The following is a 14040-nucleotide window of genomic DNA, read 5'->3' as shown; positions in this document are numbered from 1 at the left end:
GACATGTTCTGACAGGTTTCGTCTCGTGTTTTTGACGCAGGAACAAGACACGCTATTCTCACATTCTTGCGCCGTCAAACAATCACACTCTAGACTTTCGACTTTTGAATGGGCGGAGGCGTCCGATTTCCAAAAAGGTTCTTGTCTCTCGAATATGTATATGTATTCGGACAAGATGAACCGACCGCAGCAGATGCAGCGACCGGCGCTCATCACTCCGTTTGAGGTGAAGAAAGTTAATACACTGCTGGAGCCTCCCCTGCCGATTTTCAACGGTAATAAAATATCAAATTAAGAATTTTATGTTGACACCAACGAGGAGAATAACAATTTCGAATAAGTACACATTTTGCATTGTTGGTGAAGAAATTCATGATCTGCATCTGCACACACAGCGGACGGTGCTGACGAGGACGGAGGACTCGGAGGAGTAAACGAATCAGCAAAAATGAAGCCGGCGAAAAAGGCCAAGCTTTCGTCCGGAGGCAATAACAACAAAGTGGACATTTTTGAGGACATGGAGTTGGACAGGGTGGTCGCAGATTTGCCCAAGCCTCGTCCTGGAGTTCCTGGACAACCTGTTTCTGTCCAACGCAACCATGTCCGGTTCACACCCCATCAGGTCCTGACTTGGAGTAGATCGACCAAGGTTCGACTCGACCACTTGGTGGCCGATTTGGCCCAGGACAATCAGGTGAACGATGCCCTCGCCAGGAAGGTATTACATTGCTACACAAATTTTGAAATTTATTAAATTTTCAAAACTCCTCTAAAATGCAGCTCGCTGAACATGCAAAGAGAGTTTCGGTAAAGCTTCTTCAATTCTTACATAATGATTTTGATTTTTAACCTTCGGATGTTAATTTGCAGAGTTGGCAAGACAAATCCCTTGCAAAGACTGGCCGCGGTCCTCCAGCTTCTAAAGACGTGGTATTGAAAATGTAAAGTACTTAACTATGAAGCTGCGGATTTTTGATCTAAAACTTAAAAAAAAAAAAAAAAATTATATTCAAAATCAGAAGATTCACATCTTTGAGGGAGCATAAATTGTGTGATCAATTTTTATCTTTCAACGTGAGACTGTTCATCAAATTAACCTTTGTAATAATGTGACTGTAATTAGATGCCTGTATTATTTTTTTAGTGACTTTTTTAAATTTTTAGGTCATTTGCCCATCTAAATACATAACATTCATTGTTGTTGGAAGTATATAGGAAGAATAATTGTCCGAGATTCAATTTTGTCTCAGATTCACTAAAATAATGAAGGAAATTGTTATGGGACACTAAACAAGTTATTTTATGTTTGTGAAATTTGCAGATTGCGACTGAGGAAAGAAAACCTGGTGACTCAAATGATTGCACCGTGATTCCAGCAAAAGGTCAGAAGATTTAAGAAAAAGTATCAAAAGTTGATTATATTTTGTGCAGGTGACAAAGTTAGACCTGAGCAAGTGCAAATTGCATTCATCCCCCTGGGCGTTGAGCTGGCAGAGGCTGAGGACCCTTTCACTGACTGCCAACCCTTGATGTCTGTTACTGTTTGCGAAGAAACCTCTCCCTCCAACTTCCATCTCCAATTCAAGAGAAATCACGAGCAGTGCCAAAGACTCGCCAACGAATTAGAGTTGAGACAGAATCTTTGATTTAAAAGTTTTTTTCCTCAAAATCAATTGAATTGGCAAGCGAATTAAAATGATAATTTGATAAACTTGCATTTTGAAAACGGTTCAAGCCATTTCCTATTCTGCAGTTTTTAAAAACTTAATTTTTATTAGTTTTTTTTTAACAGGTGCAATTACGGCCAAGGAGTGTGTCAAAAGCAGGTAAAATTTGTACAAGAGCGGCTGCTGGTGGCGGCCAAATGTGGCCAAATTTGGTTCCGAGGGCAGATTGTCAGGGAAGTTTCACCCACTCTGGCTGAGGTTTGAAAACAAGTTCAAATTTTTCGAAAATTTCATTCGTCAATGATTGTAAATTTGCGCATTTTGATGAATTTCATTAATTAATTATATCTATCGGAATATTTTCCTAAAATCCAATATCTATAAATTTCAAGATATTAAAAATTAACCAACTTGTAAGAAACAAGTTATAATGAAAAGTTATAGTTAATAAAATATTAAAGACACACTAATTAATTTAATTCATGAAACTGAATTTAATTTGTGGTAGAATTTCACGATCGAGGGTTGATTCATGGTGATTTGAATTTAATTAGAAAGAAAATTTAAAATCATATTAGAATTTATCTCTTGATGAAATAATGCTGTACACAAAAGAATGTGTCTAAAAATTACACAGTCAAGTTTCCACATTGATTAATGCGGATTAATGTAAATTCAAGAGTTATAGAAATTAACAAATGACAATTTATTCAAGCTGTGGAAATTTTTCAAATCTTTTATTGGTTCACAGGTCAAGTTTGTGGACACGGGGGTGGTGCAAGAGCGGCACATTGACGACCTCTTCCAGCTTGTGGACACACCCCTGACCAGGATGAAGAAGCAGGCGGTCAGGGCTTGTCTGTTCAACCTGAAGCCCACAGGTTGCGCCACCTGGAGCGCCCTGGCCCGGCACAAGTTCGTCCAACTGATTTCCAAAAATCACGAAACGCTGGCTGCCAGATTCAGGGCCAGGACGCCAGTCAGTCCATCCCTGATTTTTTTTATAATTTTATCTACTTCCAATTTTTATTCCTGCAGAATTGCTTCGAGGTGGACCTGCTGGGAGAAGGCGAGTTGGACGTGGGTCTGGCCCTTGTCCAGGACTGCTTGGCGGACAGGGTGCTCCCTTGCGACAACCTAAGTGAAGTAGACGAAGTGCACATTCTGCAGGTTATGGATCAGGTTCCTAATCTTCAAGCTGACCAGCCATTCCGCACTCTCCAGGCAATTTTTTAATAATTAAAAAAAATAAATCAATTTTTTCGTTACACAAAATAAATTAAATCTTTTAAGTTAAATAAGAAATGAAAATAATAAATTTTCTTTTTAACAATAGCTTTAAATTTCATATTTGCTTTACTCTTAATTTTTGCAAAGGCTACCTGCTCGGAACTGTCGAAGAGGTTTGGCAGTGGGGCGGTGGGGGAAGCCTTGATGCGCCTGCAGCCCCTTTTCCCATCACTGCGCCCTCCTCTAGGTTTGACATTTATTTATTCACCTGAAGCAGCTAAACGAAACTTTCCTTTTTTTTCACCAAATGTGAAAATTCCAGGCGTGATGGGCAGCATGCCTTGGGCTGGTTTCAACGCAAGCCAAGGCTTTGTCCCCTTCCAGCAGGTGCAGGTGCAACCCCCATTCTACAACTCCCTTTTGCAGCCACTGAAACAACCTTTTGCCTACATGCACCCTCAGCAGTTCCAGTTCAACAACATTATGTAACCATTCATAATGCTTTTTGATCTTGCCCTAATTTTTCTGTTTTATATTTGCAAAAAAAAAACGTTTCTTCTTTAATTTCAGTGTAAAGTTCAAAGTTTTTTATTTCTGTCAGAGACGAAATGGAATTTCAATATAGAATTTGAAATTAAGATTCCATGATTCACAGCATTTATTTTCTGCTTTGTAAAAGCAAAATTTTTTATTTGCTCCAAATTTTTGATCAAACCTTTTGTTTTACACTCAATTTTGGCTCTTGATATTTTGCTGAAGTAATTAATTTTTAAAACGCATTTTAGCCAGCATTGCTTTTCCATAGCCTGATTTGCAGTTATTTTTTAATTTGCTAATTGTTGCTAATCTTCTGTGTTTTGCTAAAGAACTGCATGCTTTGTTTGTTGTGCAAATGATGTGCTAAATTTTCATTGCAAACAATAAAATTTCATATTCAAATGGCAAATAAGGTAATAATTTAAAAAAAATTAAATTTGCTTTTTAAAAGGATGTGCAATTTTGTAAAAATACAGTAAAATAAATTATACACAATGCCAGTCCTTGTAGATAAACTTACACTTTTAAGTTATAATATAATTAGAAAAACATGCTCCCCTACCAGTTCTTATCTGATTGTGACGCGCGCCTGTAAAAACAAACATTATTTAGGTGTTGAGTGTGTTTTGCAGCCGCTTATTTAATTGTGGACTGAAATTTATAGAGGTGAGAGCGGGTTTTGTCAAAGTGCTGCGATTTCTTTTAAAATAAGGTCAGTACTTGAGCATAAAATTGCCTGATTTTTTAATTAAATTTTTTATAAACTAACTTTTCTTTTTTGTAGTATTGTAATTTATTGTGAGGTTTTTATTCATAGGCATGGTATTATTATTAATTTCGTTCTTATGCTTAAGATAATTTCCCAATCTGGGCAGTTAAATAGTCTCAAACTCTTGTTATTCTCTTGCAAGATAATGCTCAATTTTCTATAATAAAAGCTGAATAAAGGTGGTTATTTTCCGAGGCTCAACATACATTCCTATCCAGTTTGTCACCGTGTGAAATGTGAAACCGATTATTAAGTGTAGCAAAACGAATTCCAATAACTCGGAAATTCCTTAGCACACATCATACAAGTTTAGATAACATACAAATCCATTCACGTACGCACGAATTAGCGCGTTTTCGGTGCGGCGACCGCAGCGCCACACTCGGACTAAAAGTGGGCCAATCGATTCTGATCACATGGTCTCATCGGTCTGGCCGTCGAGTTTACTTGAATCCGGCCGACGACAGAAAGTTCGGCCCCGAGACGACCCGATTGTCGCGCAGGGGTGAATGACAGCACCCCTCGAACCCTGACCGGTTGCTGCGCGTCCGAGGGTCGAGGCCGGAACGAGCTGGTGAGCGGCCAGGGTGGTCGGCCCAGCTGACCTGAAAGCACCCCCAAATCTGCGTCTGCAATTTTAATTGATTCAAGTTTTTCGTGTTTTATATTTTAACTCGATTATTTATTTGATGTTGCAGAGAGCAATGGAGTGAGAGTGAGCGGCGAAATATGTTCCTGTCGTTGTTCTACGCGGCCGCCACCTGGGTCCAGTCGTCCAGACTCGCTGACCTGCACTCGCGAATTCTGCAAATCACTGCCCAGAACGGTAGTGTGGTGCTCTACAAAGTCCCCGACCTTTGCCGCACTGACGCCGCCGACGGTAATTATTTTATTATTGAAATTTATATTCAATCTCAAAATAAGCGGATTTGAACATTTATTTTACCAAAAAATTAATTTATTTTTCAAACGACTCGCACAGTAACCACTTTTTGGTCATAGATTAATTCCTTGAGACCTGACCTTTCCAACAATGTGCCACACTTAGTAATTCTGAGACCTCGTGCTAGCTTAATCAATCGAGCAAATCAGATTGCTGATTCCCTTCAAATCATATTGTGACCTTGACCTTTTTGGTCATCAATCGATTCCTCGTGACCTGACCTTTTCAACGATACGTCACACTTAATATGTAAAAGCAAATTTAAATGTGGTGGTGGGAGAACCTTTCGGGCCAATGAGATCGCTCGATTCCTTAAATCGTAGTTTTCACATCAAATCTCCTGATGACCTTGACCTCTTTAGTCACCAATCGATTCGTCATCTTTCATTCATTTCATTGACCCTTCCAAGGATGTGTCGCACATTATTGTGTTGAGCCTAATTAGAATTAGGTGGTGGGGGAAACGTTCGGACCAATCAGATCGCTCGAGTTATGTTTTCTATGCTAATTTTTTGGTGACCTTGACCTCTCTGGAAATCAATCAGTTCCTCTTGATACCATCGTTCCAATTGAAATGTAAAATTAGAAAGAAAAAAAAGAATCATAACTTTTAAATAGCTGTTTATTTTAATTTTCACGGAAATGGTTTTTGCAGGTGGAGGGGTGGACGTGCCAACTGTGACCTCGAGGTTCTGCGAAAACAACGACTGCGCCAAGTTGGGCGACCTGCTATGGAGCTACCGGTCCAAAAGACTCTGCTCCGTCTTTCCAAAAGTATAATTTTACTTAAAAAATTTTAAAATTAATTTTCTTTCATCTGAAGCAATCCATTCCTGTAAGTCGATGGATCAAGTTCTCGGTGGAGGGCGGCGAGTTCCCTATCTCTGTGGGGTGCGAGGAGCTGGTGCTGGGGGAGGAGCGGCTGCTGGTGCTGGTCGAGGCCGACTACCAGTTCACGGCCGGCCAGCACTGCCTCGAGGCCGAGTTCGTCAAGGTTTGTACTGGTTTGTGTGTCCGACCGCCGTGTCTTTAATGGCTGGCGTGCATGCAGCTGGAAAAGTTCGGCTTGCTGCGCGCGTGGAAGGCGGGCGAGTTTTTCGGAATCCTGCTCGAGTCCGACGCGAATCACCTGACCCGCCTGGGCCTCAGCTTCATGCAAAACACTCTCAGTCTGGACGACGGCATGGAAGTTTTGAGAATCCAGAGTGAGCTCAGCCCGAACTAGATCCTCTTCATTTTGCTTTATTTAAATTGAAAATAATTGTTACAATTTGCAGCCGTTGACGTACTGGGCAAGCCGTGTCCTTTGCTGAACGCCGACTCCATTCCTGCGCCCCGCTCTCTTCCACTGGGAGGAGAAACTAGTGCTGAAGCTGAGCAGACGGACGCAGACTTTTCGATCGAATCTATGGCAGGTGAGATTTAAAGGGCGCATGGGTCATTTTGAGAAGTTGACATTTATAGATAGATCTCGGCAAAATGATTCTAACAAAGGTTATTAAATCGATTTTGGGACTAAATTGACCTTTTTATGCAAGTTTTCATTTTGGCGGCCATCTATGAGGAAAAAAAGGCCGTCTTTTGTTTAAACTGCACATATCTGCGTCAAATTTGATTATAAATGGACTTTGGAAGATATCGTTTGAATCGTTTCTGCCCAAGGTACCTCATTATAATATAAAAAGGGCATTCTAAATCTTCAGTTACAGAAAAAAAATGTCATATAATAAGTAAATTTCTTTTCTGTAGGCCTTCTGATGTCCCCTATTCAGTGGAGGTCACACGTAGACCTGCTTCGGAGCTTCAGCGCCGCAGTTGATGAGGCAGATGGGTCAATGGGGTTGATGCTGAGTGCCGACCGCGTGCCCAACCTTGTGCCCGTCGATGCCCCCACACCCCCCAGCTCGCCCCGAAACGGCTCCATCCCCACCAGCGAAGAGGCCAAAGTTGTGTGAGTGTAATTTTTTTAAACGCTCTTTCAGAAACCAATGTTGTTTTCAATTAGGATGGAGGAGAAAAAATTGGTGCCCACTTTGAACGGGGTGAATGAAACGGCGGACAGGGGTAGTGTGGTGTCCGGCGTCACGTCCCACTCGGACAGTTTCTACTCGTGCGCCAGCCAAGACATGGGCAGGCTGACCGAGAGTCTCGAGCAGCTCAACAAGGCCCTCGCCTCCATCACCGACGAGCCCCCTGAGGAACCCACACCCCTCCCTCCCCTCAGGTCAAACTCGATAAGTACGAATTTCAAATTTTTTTCATAACCTTGCAATTTATTGAATTAATTGCAGGCAAATTTTCCACCCTGTCTAAGCCCGCCTTCAAAGGGTCGACGGCCAGCCTGCCCTCCCCCACCCCCAAGTCGCGCTCCCCCTCTACGCCCCTCAAGTGCCCCAACGTGCTCATCTACTGCGACAATACCGACGTGTACGAAAGCATCAAGGCGCTGCTCAGGCAGACGCTCAAGAAGTACAGGTAGTTCTTTTCAATCTATTCACTTATTGTGGTTTCCAGTCAAAATAAATAATAAAAGTAGGCTGACCAGAATCAAAATCCCTGAATTCCTGAAAGCTGAATTCTTTATGAGTCAAATTACATGAAATGAGAAGCTGCAAAACAACATACCCAGATTTCACCCTAATTTCTTCTGCTTGAATCTCTATATGAATTTTTTTAATTAATTTCTTAATTTACTCTACACGGTCATACCTTTGGCTGTAATATACTTGGAAACGTTTTCTTGGTGGGCGATATAAAGTGAAATCGTTGGGACACAGGTTTGGTACAAAAAATAAATATATATTAATAATTTTGAATTATCAAAAACCAAAATAATTATTATGTTTACTTAAATGGATTTTCTGTCAAGGGTAATTATTGGACAAGAAAATCTTTCTCATATAACTTGTAAAAAATTTAATTTTGCACATTTGACGTATTTACTACTTTCTTACAAATTGATTAGGAAACGCACTAGATGGATAGGATTGTTGAGATTCAAAGTTATGCACAATGCTTACCTTTTATGGATGATAATTAAATTCGGGCCTAGTAAAACATTACAACAAATATTACAATTTAAGTTTTAAAGTTTTGTACCAAAACAGGGTCAGTGCAACTTCTTGCAATTCCTTTATTGAAGGTGGTCATATTTTTTGTCTTTTCAGACTTCTAAAGAAAACGTGTCTAGATCAATTAGCACCAAAGTTATAGCCATTTCAAATTATAATTCTAACATTAAAACAAATTTAGATCCTGTCAGAAGCAATCCGATTCTCATTACTCGTACTTTGGCTAACTAACTGTCAAAATGCAGCTTTCGTCAAATTTTTTTGGGTCAAAAGTCAAAACTACTTAAATCATGAAAATTGAAGGTACACCATGTACAACGTGAACGCCGAGCAGATGAAAAGCAGCGCGTGGCTCAAGTCGACGGCCCTGGTCGTTGTGCACGGCAACGTCCCTGAAAAACTGGCCCCACTCCTCATCTCCTACCTAGTCACAGGTTCGACCTTTGTAAGGAATGAAGTACTTGAATCGAGGGTTGGTTTGCAGGGGGCAAGGTCTTGTGCATCGCCTCGAGCATGATTTTCGTGCCGTTCCCCGAACTGCGCTCAGTGCCGGTGCAGCCGGACCAACTGGCCTCATTTTCCTACCAGAAGTGGAAACAGACCAGACTGCTGCACCAGATCTTCACAAAGTACAAAAACAAAGCCAGCTTTTGCCTATAATAGTGATATCCTTGTAATCAGGCCGCCGAGCTTGCCACCCAGTCTGGAGGTCAAAGACAACGCCGGATTTTCCCACAAGCTCAACGTCACGATTTTGAGCACCGAGGACAAGTCTGATTCGCCTAGTCTGCTCGTGGCCAGCATGGTCGGATCCGGCGGCAAATTGCTCTTCTCGCAAGTACGATCAAAATTAGTTAGAAACAAAGATGAAAATTTTGAATGGTCATCAGTGTTTTGCGGCTAATCTGAGCGGCTAATTTACCATCACCAACCCTTATTTTGGAAAATCAAAATTGTCAAAGTTTTCAAAACTTTTTTTTAGTTTTCATCATATTTTAATTTCTTTCAAGTAATTTATGTATTTAAAACTTCATTTTACATAGTTTCAGGAATTAATAAAATCAGTGAATTTGTATTAAACATTCAATTTTTCATCTTTAAAGAAATATAATTGTAAATTATTATTCTGTGAAAGCTCCAATTGTTCAATATATTAATTTATTTTTGATTTGCAGGTGCATTTGGAGGTTGAGGCAAAGAGTCGGCAGAACTCGAACGCGGCCGTGTTTGCGCCTCTGAAGGAAAACGATTCCATTCGAGTTGAGATCGCTCGGGACCTGCTTTCGGGCCAGCTGGGCCTCGAGTGCGCCGCCGAGGGCAAGGAGGACGCGCACACCGCCGCCTTCTTCCTCGGCAAACACGAGGTGCTGCTGCGATCGCTGCTCGTCCTTTCTCTCTTCATTGTTTGCACTTCTCTCGTCTTGCTTTTCCTTGCCTTCTCCACCCTCGCCTCTTACTTATTCGTTGCCCAGTTGTTTTACATTCTTTTCTTTTAGCTTTTACATTTATTTCTGTGCGATTCATTAAACGCTTTCATGCCTAAATCTTTTCTTATTTTGTCTCTCTGTGTTTGTAAAAGAAAAACTGTATCAAATTCCACAGTGCAAAATGGAGTTTTTCGCGCAAGTCAAGGCCGAGGGCAACGTCCTGCAGAGGGACGCGCTCAGGCTCGAGTTCTGTGGAAAGGGCGTGGCCGCCGGCGCCGCCTCGGACACGGTGCTGCCCTGCTACCTGCACACCTGTCCGCCCCACTTCAACACCGTCGAATACTTTGACGTGAGTCCAGCAATTCGGTGTCAACATTTTATTTTAGAAAACTGATGAAACCACCTTCCTAATTATTCAAATCCTTCATTTTTGAATTGAGTACAATAAAATCTGCTCTGTGACCAAAATATGTTGAAAAAAGCCTCAATTTCTATCTCTTTTTTTATTTTTGTTATCTAGTAGAATTTGAAACATATGAAAATTGCCATTTAACTTTATTGTAAGAAGCAAAATTTACTATGATTTATTTTATTGCATAACAAATTGGAAGAGCTCTAAAATTTGCCTGTTGATAAAACCAAAAAAATGATATAAAAAAAAAATACGTTCTATTTAATTTTATTTTAAATTTATGCGTTCACCCCCTATTTTCTGGACATCAAAATGATCTATATGGCATAAACTATTAATTTTGAGAAAGATTTTGCTGCCCTGAGATGGTTTCGTCCTCTTGAAGACTCTCTCGACCTGTCTATTTTGGTTTGAAATGGATTTATTGCAGACGCTTGAAACGGAGCACCTGGGGCGGCTGCTCATCTACTCGGACGTCATGTCCTCGTCGATGGACGTGCTGAACGGCGGCCCCCTGTGGCACGGACTGGCCGCTGTGCCCAGGGTCCAGCTCAAGGGCAAAGGTCGCTCTAAAACCCTCCCCTCCACTTGAGACACTGAACTCTGACCTTTTCAGGTCGCAGCAAGAACGAGTGGCTGAGTCCCGAGGGCTGCGCCATGTTTTCCCTGCAGCTGCACTTCCCTACCAGTTCCGTGCTTGGACAAAAAGTGTCCTTGGTCCAGCACATCGCTGCCCTGGCCGTGTGCGTGGCCGTCAGGGAGGCGCCAGGATTTGAGGTTGGCGTTTAATAATTTTTTGTCATTTTGTTGACTTTTCAAATCGACATTGGCCTCTTCTAAATTAGGTTTTAATAATCACAAATTGGCCTTTATGATGAAAATTGACTTTGGAATGATTTGCAGGACGTCGACCTGCGGCTCAAGTGGCCCAACGACATTTACGCGGGCGACTACGCCAAGCTGGGCGGCCTGATCGCCACCTCGAGCTTCCAGGGTGACCAGGTCGTGTGCAACATTGGCCTAGGCTTCAACCTGACCAACTCGGAGCCGACCACTTGTCTGCAGGACCTGCTGCTCGAACTCAAGGCCAAGACGGCGCCCATGTCCCTGGAGAGGTTCCTGGCCTTGACCTTCAACCGGCTCGAGGCTCTGATCGACCTCGCGCAGACCTCCGAGCAAGGCCTTGATGAGATCATGACCTTCTACCACGCCTACTGGCTCCACAGGTACACCAACCTCTGATCAACTTTTACGAAAAGATTTCTTGTGACCTGACCTTTCCAGTGATGTGTCACACTTGGTACCTTTAAGCCAATTAGAATTAGTGGTGGGGGAACCGTTCTAACCAATCAGATTGTTTGATTCCTATTTTCTTAGCAAATCTCAAAGTGACCTTGATTTTTCGGCCACAAATTTTTCTCGTGAACTAACCTTTCCAATGAGACCTTGATCCTACATTAAATACCATCCATATAGAGTTTCTATGCCGCAAATTTAGAATTTAAAAATATTAAAAAAAAAAAAAAAAATGAAGTTTGCTTATTTAAAAACTAAATGAAAATTTTGCTAATTTTCAGCAACTCTGAGGTGACTGTGCAGACGGAGGACGGGAAGGAGCAGCGAGTGACAGTCCAGGGCCTGGACGCGTTCGGGTACTTGGCGGTGAGGGGTGCAGACGGCACCCAGTTCAGCGTCCACCCCGACGGAAACTCGTTCGACATGCTGCAGGGCCTGATCAGGCCCAAGGATTGATAGATTTTGTTCTCATTAGACTAGGATTGAAATAAGTCATCACGGCAGTTGATTTTGGTGCCTTTTATTGTAACCTGTTGAAATATTTATCCTCTTGTTGATTTGAAATTATGCCAAAGTTTACTCTCATTCCAGTACAGTTGCAAAATAAAATGTGTTTAGAGACCAACTTTGATCTTCTTTCCTTTCTGATCAAAAAACAAACAATACTCACCGCTTGGGTCTCTCTTTACCTGGGCCGATTTTGGCTCAGCAGCACTAAAAGAACAACTTGGCAAGATGTAATAGTTTTGGAGAGGAAAAGCGCTTTCTCAGTCACTTTGGCTTAGGTCAAAGCACAAACTTCGCATCCATTTCTTTATTTTACGAATACAAGTGGAAAGTAAAGTGTCTGTTCTTTTCACACGGCTCAACATCCGACACAATTATTTACAAAAAGGCGGCAGCGTCAAAGAGATGAATTTGGAACCGACACTGCCCAACTTACAATCATCAGTGTCCGTTCATCTCCTCGTCATCTTCCTCCTCCTCAATGTTTTCCCCTCCAGGCTGCGGAACGCTCTCGGCTGGAAAAAATTATTTTAATAATTCCATTTTAACTTTTGAAAGTCTTCTGAAAGCATTTTAAAATTTTCTCCGGACAACATTCAAAGACCTTTTGGATAAAATTACCAATGAGGGATTGGATTCTGCCGGGGATTTGTCCGGCCTGGAGGAGTCGGTTGAGGCGCTCGACCTCCTCGAGGCTGGTGGCCTTGGCGATGGCCTCCCTGATGGCGCGCATCTCCTCCTGACTTGGCCCATGCAACTTGACCCCCTCGGCCACCGACGTCTTGGCCTTGCGCTGGATTTCGCGCTGCAGCTCCTTGCCCTTTTTGCTCTTGAACAAACTCTCCGCCTCCTTCCGCTCCTGCCAAGTAAAAAAAAACCAGGATTCTTAATCAAAGTTGAATTTTTATTGGTGCGACAACTTTGCCGGTGACCTTGTAATGATATTCATACGGACAAGGTCCCGATTGATGCAATTTTTCGGGCCAAAGTAAAAAGCAAACCTTGAGCTTGACTTTGTGGAAGTCGAGCAGCCTGAGGTTGGGCAGCTTGAAGATGAGGTAGGCGCGGTAGTGAGGGCGCGCCGTGACCGGGTTGTGCAGCAGACTGACCACCTGCAGCTTGGTCAGCGAGGCCAGCGGGTCGAGGTCGCCCAGCTCCATCAGCATGTTGCCCGTCAGCACCAGCGTCTCCAGGTTCGGCACGTGCTGCTCCAGGTGCTCCGACAGCCGCCTGCAAATCCAAATTTTATTTTAGAAAAATAAATTAAATTCAAAAACCAACACGATGCGGTTGTTGTTGAGGAGGAGGCACTTGAGTCTCTTCAAAAGAGGAAAGCCGTCCAGCTTGCGGATGTCGTTTTCCGAGAAGTCGATTGTGTCAAACTGGTCCAGGGTGGCGCCCATGTTTTCGATCACGGGGATTTTGTACCCTGAGAGCAAAAGAGAAATTCAAAATTCTGTTTTTTTTTTTTTTTTTTTTTTTAGGGTCAGGCCAAGACAAAGTCTTGTCGGCCTGTGCCCTTTATTGGTGGTACAGAAGGCACCACCCAATTCGTTTTTGCCGAAGTGATCGACAGTTGTTAGTTGTTACCTCTGAGGATGAGTTCGCGGTCCTTGACCGGGTTCATCCGCTGTACCGACTGCTGGATCAGTTCCGGGGTCAACTTGACCATGTCTGACCTTTCTCGTGACCTTTTTCTGCGGAAATCTCACACTCTCGGCGTTTTTGTTTACAACACACGCGGCAAAACAAACAAGCGGGACGCGGGACCGGCTTTTCTTTTTCTGACTTTTCTGCTAATTTAGTTTCCGTAGTCGCCGCGAGCGGCGCTGGCGTCACGGCCACCTGGCGGCGCCGCCACAAAACCAGGGACGAGAGGCGGGCTTTTCGTTGCGTGTAAAATATTGTGTCCAAGTGCTGGAAACTGGAAAACAATTTGAAACGATTATCAGTTCGTGTGTATTCATTCAGCTAGCTAGAAATTGATGTTTGGAAGCAAGAAGGAAACACCTACAATACCTACATCAGCTTCTGGAAAGTCAGATCCTGTCAATGTTCAACGCGCTTAAGAAAACCAGCCGTGTTCATTTTTCTGACACTCATTTATAATTATAATAAAAGTTATATTTAAACAAATAGGTTGTTGCAAGTGCAACAATTTGACAATTGAAGCGAAATAAA

General features: G+C 42.5%; 3 protein-coding genes across 3 annotated transcripts; 2 read left to right on the top strand and 1 right to left on the bottom strand.

The window, feature by feature from the left end:
* Positions 1-24: 24 nt before the first annotated feature.
* LOC132195664 (uncharacterized) lies at positions 25-4002 on the top strand. The gene is made up of 11 exons (XM_059617809.1): positions 25-275; positions 396-718; positions 781-807; positions 871-930; positions 1322-1382; positions 1432-1627; positions 1793-1925; positions 2419-2646; positions 2706-2891; positions 3045-3144; positions 3220-4002. Exons 1-11 carry the CDS (start codon positions 155-157, stop codon positions 3384-3386), a joined length of 1602 nt encoding a protein of 533 aa, XP_059473792.1. The 5' UTR covers positions 25-154; the 3' UTR covers positions 3387-4002.
* Positions 4003-4601: 599 nt separating this feature from the next.
* Positions 4602-11978, top strand: LOC132195663 (biotin--protein ligase). The gene is made up of 18 exons (XM_059617808.1): positions 4602-4777; positions 4902-5083; positions 5802-5920; positions 5970-6140; positions 6198-6351; positions 6424-6561; positions 6896-7097; positions 7152-7384; positions 7438-7621; positions 8521-8651; positions 8702-8846; positions 8899-9055; positions 9393-9581; positions 9820-9993; positions 10487-10619; positions 10673-10833; positions 10960-11282; positions 11634-11978. Exons 2-18 carry the CDS (start codon positions 4933-4935, stop codon positions 11806-11808), a joined length of 2940 nt encoding a protein of 979 aa, XP_059473791.1. The 5' UTR covers positions 4602-4777; positions 4902-4932; the 3' UTR covers positions 11809-11978.
* On the bottom strand, positions 11855-13666 carry LOC132195665 (U2 small nuclear ribonucleoprotein A'). The gene is made up of 5 exons (XM_059617810.1): positions 13450-13666; positions 13141-13288; positions 12861-13089; positions 12481-12718; positions 11855-12374 (listed from the first exon to the last, which is right to left on the bottom strand). Exons 1-5 carry the CDS (start codon positions 13529-13531, stop codon positions 12301-12303), a joined length of 771 nt encoding a protein of 256 aa, XP_059473793.1. The 5' UTR covers positions 13532-13666; the 3' UTR covers positions 11855-12300.
* Positions 13667-14040: the final 374 nt, after the last annotated feature.

Source organism: Neocloeon triangulifer, unplaced genomic scaffold (assembly GCF_031216515.1).
Source record: "Neocloeon triangulifer isolate White Clay Creek 2 clone unplaced genomic scaffold, ASM3121651v1 ptg000010l, whole genome shotgun sequence".
NCBI lineage: Eukaryota > Metazoa > Arthropoda > Insecta > Ephemeroptera > Baetidae > Neocloeon > Neocloeon triangulifer.
This window is presented reverse-complemented; position numbering and strand designations above follow the sequence as displayed.